This window comes from Vigna umbellata, chromosome 1, assembly GCF_029865625.1.
Source record: "Vigna umbellata cultivar VRB3 chromosome 1, Vumbellata_1.0, whole genome shotgun sequence".
Taxonomy (NCBI): Eukaryota; Viridiplantae; Streptophyta; class Magnoliopsida; order Fabales; family Fabaceae; genus Vigna; species Vigna umbellata.
Window position 1 is genome coordinate 64,445,601 of NC_142165.1, and position 19,279 is coordinate 64,464,879.

A 19,279-nucleotide genomic window follows, 5' to 3' on the forward strand; every position below is an offset into this window, starting at 1 on the left:
ATCTCAATCTATGACATATGATAGTTTAGACATTCTCTACTAAAATGACTCAAATAATTTTGATTAACTAAAAAACTGAGTTAAAATTAAGGAATATTACATAGGTCACTAATAAAAGTTAATTAAGATAATTGTTTGCAAGTTCAAGCTCAACCATGTAAAGGCTCATAAGTTTAGTATAAAATAACATTATTCTCAAGGTAATTAATTATGTATACATTCATTACATTATTAACTTATATCTGACGAATTCGATTGACTTGAGCATTAGAGTGTCTTTTGCAGACACAATTCACAACTCTACTCCGTTGAGGATGAAATATAGATACGAAGGACATCTTACTTAAAAGATTTAAGAATAAAAAGATATTAAAAAGTCTTTACATGATAATTTCAACCTATTAATAACAAAAAAAACCATAATGTAAAACTGTATGAATATAACTTACCTAATATTGGAATTTGTCTAACTGTATTTCCTAAAGCAAATCTCTACGAATCATAAAAATATAAAAAATATAATTGTAATACTCTTTAACATTTTATTTTCGATTCAAAATTTATAATATAATCAATTTCATCCATAACTCTCAACATGTTATTTTTTTTATATATATTTTACTCTAAAATTGAACTTGTATGGTAGTTTTGTGAGACAAATTCATATATATTAAATCAAATATCTTTAAAAGAAATTACATTTTAAAAGTAAACTCCAAGTCTAAAATTAAACGCTGTATGTTATATTGTTGTCGCAACCGGAATCGCGACGGGACGACGATCCAATAAAAAGAATACGTATTGAAAAGAGATTTTGGAGTCGCCACCATAGTTTATTCTGGAAAACTACGGAAAAACCATAAAATGATAAGGCATAGTCAAATTGAACCAGATTCTTGGTTCGGGAGTCGGTTACGTGTAGGGAAGGTATCAGCACCCTACAACGCCTGCCATAAGGCAGTACCTTTAACTAAATGTGCAAATGTGGATGTGGTTTCAAAGTGTTTAACTTCCCCTTAAAATAAAACGCTAAAGAAAACAAACAATACTTTTTAGCTTTTTGGGCCCGACAAGGATTGACCTTGCTCCTACGTATTCTCATGTGAGAAATCAGGGTTACGTAGTTCTTTTAGAAACTATTTGAGAAACTTGTTTGGAAAATTGTTTGAAAACTTGTTATGGATAATTTGGATTTTTGGGAGAATGAGCCTGACAAGGACTGGCCTTGCTCCTACGTATCTCCACTTTTGATGGAGAATCAAGGATCACGTAGTTCTGCATGGCAATATTGTTTGAATTTGAAAAGTAGAAGTCCTTTTTTAGTTTTTGAGGATTTTTATATTTTTTTGGTATTTTTATTGTTTAGGAGAAGAGGTTTTTAGCACAAGGACGATGCGTGCAATCACACATGTGCCTAAACCTTTGAAACATATTTTTTTTGGATTTTTAATTTTAGAAAAGAGAAAAGGTTTTTAGCACAAGGACGATGCGTGCGATCACACATGTGCCTAAACCTTTGAAACATATTTTTTTTGCGTAATGAGTACTAGGCTGATGCGTACGATCGCACGAGCACTCACACGGCTTTTTTTCCTTTTATTGTTTTGCGTAATGAGTACTAGGCTGATGCGTACGATCGCACGAGCACTCACACGGCTTTTTATTTCTTTTGTTTTGCGTAATGAGTACTAGGCTGATGCGTACGATCGCACGAGTACTCACACAGCTTTTTATTTATTTTATATTTGGGCAATAAGTACTAGGCTGATGCATACGATCGCACGAGTACTCATACCGAGATTTATTACATTAAATGTTTTTTAAAGTTTTATATATTTTTTATTATTTTTTTTATTTTCTTTTGATATAAAACGAAACGAGCAAATCCACTAAAACAGGGGGTAGGGGTTATCTTACAAGGGGCTATATACAGAAAAAACTAATAACCAAATAAATAATAATAAAAAAAGAAACAAAAGTATAAAAATAAAACAAGATAATAACTAAACAAGAATAAGGGTGCAGATATAAGAACCAGAGTTGCGCGCGGAGCGAAATTGGGCTCTATAGAGGTGCAGCAGCAAAGTTGGAGGTGCCAGAAATAAAATGAGCCCAATGTCCAAACCTCCCTTTTTTATTGTTTGCAAAAACGGAATGGGCTTCAGCCCCGGTGTGGAATCGAAAACGGAGGTGTATTCTGAAATAGTGTGCTCATGTCCAATTATCTTTTTTTTTCTAGAGCGGGCTTAAGTCCAAATGAAAGGATGCAAATCATGAAATGCAGAAAAAGTTCTCCTTCTTTTTTTTTCTCTTTGTTTATTTAGAAACTAAAACGGGCTCAAAGCCCAAACTCTCTCTTTTTTTCTTTCTTCTGAATGAAACCAAAGGAAGCAACCTCCCTTCTTCCTAGACTTGGCAGCCACCGCGTGGGGAGAAGTGATGGGCGGCCGTCGGCGAGGGCTTAATGCTGGAGGACAACAGCGACCTTTCTTGCTGGCTGCGACCTCTCTTGCTGCCGGGTCGGAACCGTCTGGGCTGGAGTTCGTGGTGGCGGGTATTGACCTAGGAGAGAAGAAGACGGCGGCTGCGAGGTAGAGGCGGAGAACGACGGTGACTGGATCTGAAGTGTGCTGGTGATGAGGGTCGCGATAGACATACGTGGAGGTAAAGGATGGTGGTTCGGGTTTGGATCAGGGGTGACGGGCAAAGGCTGAGGCAGAGTCTCCGATGACACTCAAATTTGGTTTTCTGTTTGTTAGGATGATGAAACGGAGGAAATAGATGAAGACTAAGGTGCTGCCATGAAATGGTATAAGGATGGCCGTGAGGCGTGTTGGAGGAGAAGGTGATGATATTGGCTGTGTGTGAATATGGAGGATGGCCGTTTCTAGTAGCAGTGGGCGTTTGAGGTGAATGGGGGATATTGTTGTTGCTGATATTGTGGGAGAAGATGATGAAGTTGGTCGAAGAGGGAAGGGATGTGCAGGTATTCCCGGGGTCTTGGAGATGATCACCGGCGTTGAAGATAACAGAGTTGGTAGTGAGAAAGGAAAAACGGTTGTGGTGGAGGCCGTATGGAAGGTATTTGTGTGATGATGATGATACGGGCTGTGTGTGTTCGGGTGTTGGGGATGAAAACGAAAAAGGTATTGTAATGGAAGGGTGTCGGGAGTATTGAGAGGGATGAAGATGAAGGTGATGGCCGTGTTGTTGGCAATGGTCCACGGTCAAAAGGTGGATGAGGAATGAAGAGTAAAATGAAGATGATCGCTCCCCAGTAACCGTGGGTATATTTGGGTTGTTGGGAATGGATGAAGATTGAAAGATTGGGTGATGAAGAATGGCAGTTTGAGGTTAGGCCGTGTTCAGGATAAAGATGATGGATGTTGTTGGATGTGAGGAATTGGGAGTGAAAGGAAATGCAGTTGGGATGGTTACGGGTGAGGGACTGAGGGAGCCAGTGTCTCACGGCTATGGTTTCTGGGTTTCTGGATTGTGCCCCCCCTTTTTTCCTCTGCTGCTTGTTTTCTTTTATAGCCAAATCTCAGAACCCGTGAGCCTCCCAATCTGTTCAGAATTCTTCCCGTGATCCTCTTTTCTTTGCATGCTGAGCTACAGTTTTTTGGCCGTGAGAAAATAGGGTGAGGGCCCCTCAATCTTGTCTTCTTCTTCATACGGTGGACACCCTGTGCGTGTGGTTGCTTCCTCTTCTGTGCATGCTGGATGGTGAACCGAAATTGCCTCCCAAACCGCTGGGAGCGTGAACTGCTGTTGCAATTTTGGAGATGCGCTTCTGCTGAACGTAGAACACCAAAGTGAAGGCGTGAAGGCTTGCTTCTTCTCCCATGCTGGATTGGACCGTGAACTGGTGAGATGAGTTGATTGAAACTGGAGCTGCTGTCCGTGTGTGCTGGACGGTTGTTGGACGCTACTTCCGGAGTTGGACGTGTTGGAGCTGCTGGACAATGGCAGTTGCTCTCCAAGGTTGGCCACTTACTGGATGTGCTTCTCCCAAGTGATAGCACCTCTCTTTTTTTTCAATAATATCACATGTGTGGCAAAAGTAACGTGGAGGATGCAATTCATGTTTCAGCTTTGTTAAAATGAAGCATTTCCTCCAGCTAGGCCGTGGGCATTTTGTGTGGCAGGAGCACTTCTTTACGCATACTCCAAGTTGCTCTCCTGGACGAGTGGTAGAAAAGGGTGAGTTGGACGAGCGTAGATGAGGGGGAACGAATTCGGCGAGCGGTCGCGCAAAGGACGAGCGCTCAAAACCGAATGCAGGGAATACGAACGCTGGAGGAGACCGAACGTTCAAAAGAAAAACCGAGTGTCCAAGTGATGACCGAACGCTCATTAAACAACATAAACCGAACGTTCAAAACAAAAACCTTTTTTTTTTTTTTTAATAATTTTTTATTATATACTTTTTTTTCTTTTTATATACACACATATATATTTTTTTAATTTTTCCTTTTATGAGGATAAAACAATAAAACAAATTATTTAGTCAATCCGGACGAAATTGAGTGTTGACAGCTGCCCCTCTTTACTTAGATTTTACTAGATCATATGATAAACAATGTTTTCATATTATCAGAGTAAAAGATAAGTAAAGATAGAAATACTAATTTCGTCTGGATTTTAAGATAAACAAGAAACAAACAGCGAATGAAACAAACAAACAAAACTGAGAATTGAAGTGTGACAACCTCGTGGAGGGTGTACCAACGCTACAGATGCAGTGTACGACGAACAACAACAAAACAAATTTTTTATGGAAGTAAATTTATTAATCAACCCGGACGAAATTGAGTGTTGCCCCTCTTTACTTAGATTTTACTAGATCATATGATAAACAATGTTTTCATATTATCAGAGTAAAAGATAAGTAAAGATAGAAATATTAATTTCGTTCGGATTTCAAAATACACAAGAAAAAAAAGAGAATTTTCAATGAAAAGGAATCAGGAACAAAGAGGGAATTTTTTTCATTTTTTTTTTGAATTAAAAAAAAAATTCTTTTGTTTTGTTTTTTTTTATTATATTTTTATTTATTTTTTTTTTAATAAAATGAACAAGATTAAATGAATGAGAAAATTTGAATTTGATTGGGTTCGACCATTGCCATGCAGAGGGTCGTTTTGAAAAAATTAAAAAAATGGACTTGACCATTGCCACGCAGAGGGTCATTTGAGAAAAAAAAAATGTACTGACCATTGCCATGCAGAGGGTCGTTTGAAAAAATAAAAATGGGCTCGACCATTGTCTTACAGAGGGCCGAGATACCAATGGCAAAAAGCAAAATTGGGCTCGACCATTGTCTTACAGAGGGCCGAGATACCAATGACAGAAAGTAAAATTGGGCTCGACCATTGTCTTACAGAGGGCCGAGATACCAATGGCAAAAAGCAAAATTGGGCTCGACCATTGTCTTACAGAGGGCCGAGATACCAATGACAGAAAGTAAAAATTGGGCTCGACCATTGTCTTACAGAGGGCCGAGATACCAATGGCAGAAAGTAAAATTGGGCTCGACCATTGTCTTACAGAGGGCCGAGACACCAAAATTCAAAAGTGCTTTCGACCATTATCTTGCAGATGGCCGAGATAAAACAAGAGAAAAGTGCGCTCGACCATTATCTAGCAGATGGCCGAGATAAAAACAAGAGAAAAGTGCTTTCGACCATTATCTAGCAGATGGCCGAGATAAAACAAACTGAAATGTGCCTTCGACCATTATCTAGCAGATGGCCGAGATAAAACAAGAGAAAAGTGCTTTCGACCATTATCTAGCAGATGGCCGAGATAAAACAAAATTGAAAAGTGCGCTCGACCATTATCTAGCAGATGGCCGAGATAAAACAAAACTGAAAAGTGCGCTCGACCATTATCTTGCAGATGGCCGAGATAAAACAAAACTCAAAAGTGGTTTCGACCATTATCTTGCAGATGGCCGAGATAAAACAAAACTGAAAAGTGCTTTCGACCATTATCTAGCAGATGGCCGAGATAAAACAAAACTGAAAAGTGCGCTCGACCATTATCTTGCAGATGGCCGAGATAAAACAAAAGAAAAGTGCTTTCGACCATTATCTTGCAGATGGCCGAGATAAAATGGCAGAGAGAAAAATGTTTGATTGTTTTGAATTTGAAATTTGGAATTGGTTGAAATTTTGAGATGTTGAAAATTTTTTGATTTTGATTTTTTTTTTTGGAAAATTTTGAAATTAAGAAACAAGGTGTTGCATTTTTGTACAAGGATTTGAAATCTTGATGTGCAAAAGAAACTTGGTTGATGTAAATTTTGTAATTTGGAGAAGAAAACTTTGATGCATGCTGATTTTTTTGTCTCTTTTTTTTTGAAAGAAGAAAATTTGGTGAAAGTATGTAATTTTGAAATTGGAGGAGAAAACTTTGATGCATGTTGAATTTTGTCTTTTTGAAGGAAGGAAATTTGATGAATATACATGGAGGCAAATTCAAAGTTTGATGAAAATATGTACAAGATGTATTGGAAGATTATGAACCTATGACATTTTTTTTAGAGTCAATTTGTTTCCTTTGAAATTATCCAATTTATGACGATCTAGACTTCCAATTTCTTTTCAATGGACGTCCAAATCCTAAAGTCAACTGTGCAAAATGAAGTTTGTGTGCCACACATTTCTTGACGAGATACTAGTGTGTACATGCTTGGTATCAAGGGTTGGGACAAAAACGTGGAGGATGATTGGAAGGATTTGGAGAGTACCGGGTTGGCTACTTGAGCCTCTTACTCCTTAAAACGGCTACAAAGGCCATTGTGAAGTAGTAGATACCCAGAAGCTGCTCTGGAACATGGTAGAAGTATTGGTATGGACAAATGTATCCGAAATGAGAGGGAATAAGTCAGGAATCAGGGAGTGAGAATATCATGTGGGATTTGCAAATTGCCCCAATTTTGGTGGTTTTTAGATTTTTGAAGTTCGGGGCGAACCAAGATCATGCAAGGCCCAACAAGGGATGCCCCAGTCTTTATATGAGCTTTGAATATTCAGATGAAAAAAATTTGAGATTTAACAAAGTTGCTCAATACTCTAAATGGGCCGAAGCATATGAAAGACACGCCTTGGTTTTGGGTATGAGTCAATTAAGCGAGGTTCAAAAAGAAGTTTCCCCCCACTCTGGGTTTACGAATGATAAGATGGACTCAAAATCATACAAAGCCCTAAAGTGTCTGCCCCTGTTTTGAGGGTGGATCCATGAGTTTCAGTGTAGACAAATCTGAGAGACCCAACAAGGGATGCCTCGGTCTTGGTACGAACTTTGAATATACAGATGAAACAAATGTGAGACTAACAAAGTTGCTCGATATTTTGAATGGGCCAAAACATATGAAATAAAGTTGCCCAAAATTGCCCCCTAGTTTAGGAATCGGGGGAAGAGTTTGAATGGGATTTGAATGTGTTCAGGAATTTGTGATGGATATGGAAAGGATTGGCTTGAAAAGATTGCCCCAATTGGCTTGATTTTCCTTTGTGTAATTTTGATCAATAGGGAGTTCCCTTCATTCGAGGACATTGATTTTTCATCATTTTTCATCATTTTTTTTTTTGACTGCATTGTCGGTCATTTTTGTCTTGTCTCAAAATTAAGCTTTATGAAAATTTAAGCAACCAGTATTCAATCTGTGTGGACTTTTATTGGGCTTGTAATGTGGATTGGGCTAAAGGGTGTTGAAAGAAAGGATATAAAGGCTCAAATAAATTTTTGTGGGTTATTGGAAACAAGAGTTACCATCTACACCTCGTATCAGCTATTTGTCAAATCTGTTTTGACTATTTTGTCCTTTCTCAAATTTCATTCTTTGCTTGTCATCAGTTTGTGATTCTTTCCATTCTTGCTTCACTTTTGAGGAATTCTCTTCATTTGATCACTAAGTGTGTTCTTCTTGCGATTTGAGTCGACTTCTACTGTGATGGTAACCCTTGTTTGGGTAAAATTTGAAAAGAAATTTCTTATTGGCTCAAATTTGGTATCAAAGGATATATTTTTGTTTTTTTTTTTTTTTGGATGAAGAAAAATGGCCACACATCATTTCAAATATTGGTTGTTTCATTTTCAAAAGATTAGTTAGGAGACAAGACTAAATGATCTCAACAAGAGTCATTCATTTTTTCATTTTTTTTTTTTACAACGGATTTCAGGATCTCCCAAATGAAAGCCAGTGGATATAACGGAAAATCTGCCCCAGTGTAAAACTTGGTGTTTATCAATTGGGCTCAAGGACATGATTGGGCCAATCTCTTGGTACAGTGAGGGCTAAAGGATGATGTTTTCAAGCGATGCACACACAAATATCTCTTAAGAATATTTGATTTGATCATTTGATTCCAGGAGATTATGACATCCATTATACTTATTTTTTTTTCATAAAATGGATGATTTGCATCGAAAATAATTGACTCAACTTTTGCGTATTTTTTTTGGTTTTATGCATGAAGAAAAGTGATATGAAATGAAAATGATGATGCTAGTTGAAAAAACAGATTTTTTTTGTTTTTGTATATATTTTTTTAATTAATTTTTTTTTTTATGAAAATTGGGCTTTGCGGACCAGCCTAGCAACTGGACATTGCGGACCGATGTGGAAAATGGGCTTCGTGAGCCATTGGAAAAATTGGGATTTCTTGGCCAATGGAAACTGGGCCTTGCGGGTCAGTATGGAAACTGAGCTTTGCAGGCCAGTATGGGAAATGGGATTTGAGAGCTAAAATGGAAACAAAGGCTTGGGAACCAGTGCAGAAACTAGGCTTGGTGAGCAATGCAAAAAAAATTGATATGAGAAAACTTGATTTAGAAAAAAACGTTTGAAAAATAAATGTTTTTTTTTTGTTTTATTCACTTTCTGACACGGGAAAATCCAGATCGGATCGGCCCTGAGGAGAAGTATCAAAGAAGGAAGTTGGACTTACCAGGCACATTGACCCAATGGATCAGATGACCTGAGCCGTGTGATCATGACACAAGAAGGTGACCAAGAAAACATTTTTTTTTTTTTGCATTTTTCCAAGTTTATGGGACAAGCTAAAAGAAATTCATTTTTTTTTATTTTTTTGGTTACGAGAGGATCTCACAAGATTGAACCAGAGAAAATTTTGCAACACCACCAGACTCAATGGGCCCAACACTATTCTTCTTACAACCATGACAAAATCTTCAGACAAGAGTTTGAATCCCTTTATTTTATCTTTTGCACAAATACCTGTTCACACAAATGAAAAGGAAAAATTTGAATTCAAAACACAAGATCTACAAAGACATGCATTTTTTTTATTTTTTTTTTATTTTTATTTTTTTTTAGAAATTCAGATGCACCAGTTTAAGAGAAACCTCATATGACAAAGGGCCTAATGGGCTCAAAAACTGTTCAGCTTTCATTTTCAGATTTTTTTTTAATTACAAATTCAAAGAAAATCACACATGACAACTTGGAAGATTGTACTCTAAAGACATTGTTGAAAATTTGCACTTTGATAATTTTTGAGATTTTTGGATTGACTTTTATTTTATAAGACATCAAAGAAAAAGGGTCAAACTTGGACCTGAAGAAAAAATTAATGTAGATAGCGAGCCCAATGGGCCGGACAAACCCAATACCAAAGCGACTCAAGGAATTGAAATTGCTTTTTACATTTTTTTTTGTTTTAAATGAAATATGACATATGTGAAAATTATGCAAGGGAAAAATTTTTATATATTTTTTTTTCGAAAACAAAACTAAGGAAAATATTACACTGAAAATGGGCCCAGATGGGCTCAACGATAACTATTCCTACTACCACACTGAAAAAAAAATTGAAATCTAACCTGAATTCTTTTTTTTTGACAAATCTCAGAATGATACATCATTCAACAGCAAAAATGTGAAAACAAAATGTTTTTGACATATTTTCAAAAGAAGTAGCCTCGAGAGAAAATCACGAAGGCCATTGGGCCTAATGGGCTCGAGCACTGTTCCCTTTTTTTTCAATATATTTTTTTTTAGATTTATTCAAAATGTAGAAGAATAAAGAATAAAATCGAACAAAATGGCGTGATGTGAAATCACAAACATGCCAAAATAATTCTTCACTCAAATTTATTATTTCAGAAAGAATTGGGTTCAAAGAAGGCTAACATGACAATGAGGCCTAATGAACCTGAAAAATGTCCTTTATCATGCAAATGAAAAACAATTTTGAACACTTCAAATTTTACAACACTCCAATTATTATTTCTTGAAAATTTTCCAATTATCATATTTTTGATTTTTTGTTTTATTATTTTTTTTGGTGAAATCGGATCATCCAAGAAGTCTTGAATTGGGCCGGATCGACCCAACAAAACCCTACCCGTTTTCAGATTTTCAAATTTTTTTATTTATTTATTTTTTTTTAAAACTCAGAAAGAAATCAGACCGACACCAGACGGTTGCAGTGACCGGAACTGTAGCTACAGTGGACAAAATTTTCGCTATAAAATGGTTACTCCTCCGCGTCGAGCGGCATTTCTCGATCTGCCTCTCTCTCTACCTCTCTCTTCTCTCTCTACTCCTCTCTTCTCTCTCCTTTCTGAGCGTCTGGATTTCTGAGAGGAGCATTTGTCCCCGCGTGCCTTCGAAGGCGTCTGAGTCCTCCGACAAGCTTCTGCAGCCCTGCACTTCCAGGTAAGTCCTCTGTACTTCTTTCCTTCTTGTTATTTCTTTTCTTACTCCCCTTTAAGTTTTCCGTTCCTTCTTTCTTTTCTTCCCTTTCTGTTTTTCTGTTCTTCTTTCCCTTTAGCCTTCTGTTTATGCTTTTTTTTCGCTTTCCATTTTTGCTTTACTTCCCCTCTCCCTTTTATGTTTTTCTTTTCTGCTTTCCTTTCCTGCAAGCTCTTCATTTTCTTCTGCTTTCCGATTTGTCTGCTTTTATTTCCGTCTTGCCCTTCTTTGCTTTTCTTTCTGAGTCTTCTTTCTTCCTCTTTTTTTTTAATTTTAAAAAACTTAAAACACTTAAAAACACAACTGTCTTAAACTTAAGGGGTATATAGGCTGGAAACCAGACGTTTATCTCCCTTCGATTGAAGGTATGACAGAGACAATCGGGTAGAACAACGCCACGTACCCCATAAAAACAGAAAACTTAAAAAAGAGAATTTTATTGAACTGGACATGGACAAGAAGATTTTATTTGTATGAACTGGACAAGGACAATATGGACATAGATCCGTTTAGGAACTTTTGCGAGGACCATGAAACAGATCACAAATTGGACAATAAGACTCGAAAGACCCAATACAAAGAACAAAATTAGCTTAAAAGAAACACAATGGAAGAAGACATTAGACTATGAACATAATATTTTTGTTATTTATGGTTTGTTTTGTTTTGTTTTTGTTCTTTTTATTTTTATATTTTTTTTTGTTTCAGAAAACTTAGAGAGGAAAGATGAGCGAGACGGAGATGGAGAGGTACACCAGTCAGCGGTGGCGACCTACTGACGATCAGGTCAAAATGATGACCAATATCTACAACCATGGGGTCACACATCCCAACAGAGCCCAAGTCGTCGAGATTGCGTCTCGACTAAGGGTTTTCGCAGAAGCCACTGAATACAATGTGCACTGCTGGTTCAACAACCACGGTAATCGGATCAGGCGCTGGCAGGCGGAGATAGACCCTACTGGCACTCAGTTTTCACAACTGCCACTATACATGTATGGTAAGCAACCTGATCACCTCCATCCTTTTTTTTCTTTCTTTTCAATTTTTTTTTTCTATTATTGACACAAAATTTTTTTTTTGGAAGAATATGGCTGGGTAATTATGAGGGCGCCGAGGCTGCTGGACTTGTTCCCCGTTCCGATCATCATCGACGACGACAGGGACGAACGCCAAATCCCTCTACCCACGCCTCTCGCATTCCGAACCAGAGCTCCTTCGACGGAGCTCTCCCTTAGACCACCACAACCAGCTCGGGAATTCTTTCGCTGAAAATTTTTTTTTTTATTTATTTTTTTTTTATTTTAATGGTCTGTAATATTAACGATCAGCATTGATCGAACTCTAAACATCCTTTATTTGCCTTGCTTTATTTACTTTTTTTTTTGCTGCCTTTATTTGAAATTGTAACCTTGCACTTTTTTGTTATATCTGTTTTTTCTCTTTTTTTTTGTATTTTTATTCTATGATCGTTTCAGTATATTTCAAATTGGTATCCTTGTTCAAAATTTTTCCCTCTGTCCTTACTGTAAACCTTGCTCAAATGATGAAATAAAATTAGATTTTTATGGTTTTTCTTTTTATTTTGTCCAAAGAAAAATTCTAATCGAATAAACAAAGAAGAAGAGGACTTAAAAAAAATATTACAATGAAGGAAGATAAGGAAAAATAACTTCGAAAGATGAGGACCGGAGTAAAACTCAAAATTATTTGCATGAAACAACGAAGAAATGGGCTCAAGATAAGCCTTTGATGGAAAACATGATGAAATACACGCTGACACAACTATAAAGATGGAAAACACGTCTCGCAAGAAAACATCAAATTCGGGAAAATCCGACACTGCAACATTTTTTTTTTTTTTTTAAAAAAAAACAAGAGTTTGGTAATTTGCAAGTAAGACAAGCGACTCAAGATTTTTCCAATTTCCGGTTTTATTATTATTTTTTTTATTTTATTTTCTCCACGACACCCTATTAGGACATGATTTCCAGTAAACCTTGGAGATACCAAGTAATGAAATTTTACATTAAAATTCATGGATGAGAGCGTGATATCAATGAGCATAAACCTCATAGCGAGGCAAATTAAAGCTCGAGCAAAACAACATCAGTTCCAACTTAATGCTTTCCCAAATAATCCGTGAGTCCTCTTCCCTCGTCATGGCATTTTTAGAGGTGAACTCACACCTTGCCACAGTGCTGGATTAACTTTCTTCAAACTTTAATTATCTTGAATGAATCAAAGTTTGCCTTCGCGCTTGAACCACCAGCACTTTTGGAACGATCGATGGCCATTCCGTGGTAATCACCTTTTGTGTATGTTGTATCATGAGTCTTGAGGTATTGAGGCTTTAAAGGCTCCATGTAACAAGTGGAGACCAACCTTTTTTATGCATAAGACTTGGAAGCAATGTTGCCTAAGTCATATGGATAGGAGTGAAACTCGTAGGCCTTTTCTCTTGATCAAACATTTTTCTACCCGACAGCTTGGTGGGAAGTTGAGTTTGGGCTGAGTCCAATCTTGTCTCGGAGCAGTTTCAAAGGGTAGGCCGACGGTATTTGAGCAATAGGATGTGATTGAGCTCCTTCTTCTCTCCTTGTCCCAGGCTTAGACCAGACTTGTTCACATTCGTTGTCATGGTAGGACCTTGTACGATCTTTTCAGTCTTCATGCCAATTTCAATTTTTTCTTGGATTATCGCAAGTTTGAGAAGCTTAGGAAAACACTGCTCACCATGGTCTTACAGAAGGGTGATTACAGAGTATTTAGGAATGTGTCAACGATCTCGTTATCACTCATAAGAGACTTTCCTTGAGCAACAATATCTTTCCACCTTTGGGCATATTCTCTGAATGATTCAGATTCTTTCTTCACCATGTTCTGCAATTGTGCTCTGTCAGGTGTCAAATCTTTATCATATCCATACTGCCTTAAGAATGCCTCAACCAGATGTTTCCATGAGTAGATGTGAGTAGTATCTAAGCGCATGTACCAAGTTAGAGTTTCGTCAATTAAACTTTCTTGGAAGAAGTGAATCAAAAGTTTTTCATCGTGGGCATAAGCTGCCATTTTCCTGCAGTACATGCTTATGTGGTCCCTCGGGCAAGTATTTCCCCGATATTTCTCAAATTCTGGCAACATGAACTTTGGAGGTATCACCACATCATGAACTAAACACAGTTTTTTAGCATCTTCAAATTCAAAACTTCCTTCACCCTCTATGGCTCTCAACCTCTTCTCAAGGACTTCTAATCTGCTCTTATCATCCTTAAAATCTGCTGGTGTAATGACACAAGATGGAGACTTCGTCTTAGGTTGTTTTTTCATTATCATGCTCTCAATACCTGGTTGGATCGTCTGCCTAGGAATTATGAAAGTGGTTGCCCCAGGCTCGTCTTCTACTTCAACTGCATTACCTTCGGCCTTTTGAGTGTCAAGATGTCTCGAGTCCACTCCTGAGGGTGGAGTATAATTCGGGGGAAGACCATAGGAAGGGAAAGTTTGTGCTTCTGGAACTCCTTGTTGTGATCGTTGTGTGCATAAACATCCAGGACTTTGTAAGGCTTCCAGGGTCTTTAGGACCTGTCTCATTTGTTCCTTCAGCTGTCGGATATCGGCCTTCATTCCCTCTTGAACTTCTACTTGGTTCTCCATGATTTTGCCACTGGTTCGTGTCCTTTAGGGTGTATTAGATGCTTAGCTGTATTTTAGTTTTTTTTTTTAAATGAAAAGAACACACAACGCAGTTTAAAATCTCTAGTCAGAAATTATAAAGCTGTGAAAATAATTGCCCCGGTATAATTTGGAAATTAACACGAAACTGAGTCAATAAGGTGATTCATCATTCAGAAGTTCCCAAAATGCGAGACATAGGAATTCTTGGTCAACCATCGCAGGCTTTAGTCATCACATTCTTCATTTGTCTGATCAGTTTCTTACGGCAATTGAGGAATGTTTCAGTCCCCTCAAGCGGGTTGATGATTGACATTACGGACTCAGCATCAACTAAGAACTTAAGGACGTTTTCAATGGCTCCATTGGCAAGGGAAGCTAGCTATGAGAGACTTCTCTTCCAATTCTTTTAACTTGTCCTTGTTCAACAACATATTCTTTTTTCATCTGACTCATCAATCTTTTTCCTCTTAGCTAACGCCAACATTCCTTCTAGTTTTGTCATTGCTGCTTCTAGCCACTGCTCATCATTTTGAAATTTCTTCTCATAAGTTGGGTAGGGGAAATTAATCTGAATTACAACTTGATTGTCTTAACCCTTTCTGTGATTCATTGGCTAAGGGCAACTTCCACTAACAGTCCATGATCTTGGGCCTTTCTTTGAAGCGAACACCATTTCCCCGAGTGTCTTTAACTTGATGAAACATTTCAGCGAAGACTTATTCCTCATATGATCTGCAATGTGGCGAGAGATGCAGGTGTTAGCGATCCTCTCAGGATACTCAAATTATTCTTTTTGCGCTAACAAAGGATTGCAATTAATACACCACCTAATACCCATGAGGGGTACATTAGGATACCTCCTGCAATGATATGTGATCTGCGATCTATGCTGCCAAGGGACACACCATTTAACTTGTTCTTCGTTTAAACTTGCACAAAGTTGCGCCCATTCATTTGCTCTTTTCACATGTGGTTCACAAGGAACAGCCTAAGACAAGCGCAACAGTGCCTAAAAGTCACTTCTTTTTCCAATGGTGACCCATGTTCACCTGACTGAGTACCTGTGATGGACGTTTTGTACAAAATCCAATTTTCTCTCGGGTAATCGTTTACAATGTCCTTGTAATCGATTACATACTACAATAATTCGTCCATGGGGTACAGGGAATTTAAGGCGTCTCCAGTCTCATGGGAAATGAACCACAAATACACCACTGGTAGACAACATAACATCTTTCCCTCTTTAAGTTCGTAACAACGATTAAGGGTCCCATAAACTTCAGCCAGGACGGGACATGGGTATATTGCCCGATTTAGTTGTATAGAGCTTTGGCCTCAAGACTTGCATTTAATATTTTCCCAAATTCTTCCCCTCTGACAAACTCACCAAATTCTTATACCCCTTGACTCAAATTCCATGTTAATTTCCATTTTTAGCTTAAGGGCCTTAATCACAACTTTATAATTTTTGACTAGAATCCACAAAATGTGACAAGACTATGAAGAAAAACAATGAGCGAAGAAAAAGGAAAAAGCAAAAGAAAGAAAGAAAGAAAAAAAAGATAAAGAGATATGATGATATGTACAAGGTGCGTGATTTTTATTAAGCAAACATGAGGGTTGTCAGAATACACATTTCTCCCTTTTGTGCCTTATCAAAGGTTGAATATCAAAAGTTCTAAGGCCAAATGTATGCACTCACAAGGATAGCTTCCTAATGCTTAAATCAGGCACAACAGTCAGAGTAATCAACTAGATGTGGAGACACAAATGAAGAGAACAGACTCTAGCTGGAGTTCTCACGATAGCCAGACAGGAAGTACATCCCAGAGTGACACCGCTACACAACCCCTCTATTTCTAAGTTGCGCTCAGACCCGGGTATAGGGCCTCACTCATGATATGCATATTGTGTGTGTGTGAAGGGAGAATGCAATTATACACCCCAAACCCTCACCTGCAAAACAACCAGAAAAATCCCAGGCAGATATAACATGTTTTCTACCCTAGGGTTCAATATAATCAAAACAAACACACATACAATTATGACAAATATCAAACAAAGACAAAGAAAGAGGGAAGAGAAACACAAAGAAAAACCACATTGAAATCGCACATCTAATTAAATGGCCTGACTCTCTCATTTCCCCAGCGGAGTCGCCATCTGTCGCAACCGGAATCGCGACGGGACGACGATCCAATAAAAAGAATACGTATTGAAAAGAGATTTTGGAGTCGCCACCATAGTTTATTCTGGAAAACTACGGAAAAACCATAAAATGATAAGGCATAGTCAAATTGAACCAGATTCTTGGTTCGGGAGTCGGTTACGTGTAGGGAAGGTATCAGCACCCTACAACGCCTGCCATAAGGCAGTACCTTTAACTAAATGTGCAAATGTGGATGTGGTTTCAAAGTGTTTAACTTCCCCTTAAAATAAAACGCTAAAGAAAACAAACAATACTTTTTAGCTTTTTGGGCCCGACAAGGATTGACCTTGCTCCTACGTATTCTCATGTGAGAAATCAGGGTTACGTAGTTCTTTTAGAAACTATTTGAGAAACTTGTTTGGAAAATTGTTTGAAAACTTGTTATGGATAATTTGGATTTTTGGGAGAATGAGCCTGACAAGGACTGGCCTTGCTCCTACGTATCTCCACTTTTGATGGAGAATCAAGGATCACGTAGTTCTGCATGGCAATATTGTTTGAATTTGAAAAGTAGAAGTCCTTTTTTAGTTTTTGAGGATTTTTATATTTTTTTGGTATTTTTATTGTTTAGGAGAAGAGGTTTTTAGCACAAGGACGATGCGTGCAATCACACATGTGCCTAAACCTTTGAAACATATTTTTTTTGGATTTTTAATTTTAGAAAAGAGAAAAGGTTTTTAGCACAAGGACGATGCGTGCGATCACACATGTGCCTAAACCTTTGAAACATATTTTTTTTGCGTAATGAGTACTAGGCTGATGCGTACGATCGCACGAGCACTCACACGGCTTTTTTTCCTTTTATTGTTTTGCGTAATGAGTACTAGGCTGATGCGTACGATCGCACGAGCACTCACACGGCTTTTTATTTCTTTTGTTTTGCGTAATGAGTACTAGGCTGATGCGTACGATCGCACGAGCACTCACACGGCTTTTTATTTATTTTATATTTGGGCAATAAGTACTAGGCTGATGCATACGATCGCACGAGTACTCATACCGAGATTTATTACATTAAATGTTTTTTAAAGTTTTATATATTTTTTATTATTTTTTTTATTTTCTTTTGATATAAAACGAAACGAGCAAATCCACTAAAACAGGGGGTAGGGGTTATCTTACAAGGGGCTATATACAGAAAAAACTAATAACCAAATAAATAATAATAAAAAAAGAAACAAAAGTATAAAAATAAAACAAGATAATAACTAAACAAGAATAAGGGTGCAGATATAAGAACCAGAGTTGCGCGCGGAGCGAAATTGGGCTCTATAGAGGTGCAGCAGCAAAGTTGGAGGTGCCAGAAATAAAATGAGCCCAATGTCCAAACCTCCCTTTTTTATTGTTTGCAAAAACGGAATGGGCTTCAGCCCCGGTGTGGAATCGAAAACGGAGGTGTATTCTGAAATAGTGTGCTCATGTCCAATTCTCTTTTTTTTCTAGAGCGGGCTTAAGTCCAAATGAAAGGATGCAAATCATGAAATGCAGAAAAAGTTCTCCTTCTTTTTTTTTCTCTTTGTTTATTTAGAAACTAAAACGGGCTCAAAGCCCAAACTCTCTCTTTTTTTCTTTCTTCTGAATGAAACCAAAGGAAGCAACCTCCCTTCTTCCTAGACTTGGCAGCCACCGCGTGGGGAGAAGTGATGGGCGGCCGTCGGCGAGGGCTTAATGCTGGAGGACAACGGCGACCTTTCTTGCTGGCTGCGACCTCTCTTGCTGCCGGGTCGGAACCGTCTGGGCTGGAGTTCGTGGTGGCGGGTATTGACCTAGGAGAGAAGAAGACGGCGGCTGCGAGGTAGAGGCGGAGAACGACGGTGACTGGATCTGAAGTGTGCTGGTGATGAGGGTCGCGATAGACATACGTGGAGGTAAAGGATGGTGGTTCGGGTTTGGATCAGGGGTGACGGGCAAAGGCTGAGGCAGAGTCTCCGATGACACTCAAATTTGGTTTTCTGTTTGTTAGGATGATGAAACGGAGGAAATAGATGAAGACTAAGGTGCTGCCATGAAATGGTATAAGGATGGCCGTGAGGCGTGTTGGAGGAGAAGGTGATGATATTGGCTGTGTGTGAATATGGAGGATGGCCGTTTCTAGTAGCAGTGGGCGTTTGAGGTGAATGGGGGATATTGTTGTTGCATCCTCCACGTTACTTTTGCCACACATGTGATATTATTGAAAAAAAAGACGAGCGGCCACTGTCTGGACGAGCGGCCACTGTTTGGACGAGCGTCCACAGTGGGGAAGGACGAACGGCCACTGTTTGGACGAGCGGCCACTGTTTGGACGAGCGGCCACAGTGGGGAAGGACGAACGGTCTTTGTTTGGACGAGCGGCCACTGTTTGGACGAGCGTCCACAGTGGGGAAGGACGAACGGCAGAGGACGAACGGTCGCGCCATGCAGAGGACGAACGATCCTCGAGAACGAACGCGAACGCTCGTCCTAAAGCTACAGTAGAAGACGAACGCTGGGCTGAGAAATGACGAACGCTGAGTACTCACAGTTTAGGACGAACGGTCGAAGCAATGGAAGACGAACGCTGGATGATAACCGAACGGTTGAAACGGAGGACGAACGTCCGAACGTGCTGAAGGCTCACGGTTGAGGACGAACGGTCACAGCAACAGTGGCAAAAACCGAACGCGCCCAAAGAAGGACGAACGCTT

General features: G+C 38.6%; 1 protein-coding gene across 1 annotated transcript; it reads left to right on the plus strand.

Annotated features, from left to right (window-relative positions):
- The first annotated feature begins 11,287 nt into the window (after window positions 1-11,287).
- On the plus strand, window positions 11,288-13,324 carry LOC148206046 (protein WUSCHEL-like). The gene is made up of 2 exons (XM_088112753.1): window positions 11,288-11,726; window positions 11,814-13,324. The coding sequence occupies exons 1-2, from the start codon at window positions 11,453-11,455 to the stop codon at window positions 11,996-11,998; spliced, it is 459 nt and encodes a 152-aa protein (XP_087968879.1). The 5' UTR covers window positions 11,288-11,452; the 3' UTR covers window positions 11,999-13,324.
- The last annotated feature ends 5,955 nt before the right edge of the window (window positions 13,325-19,279 follow it).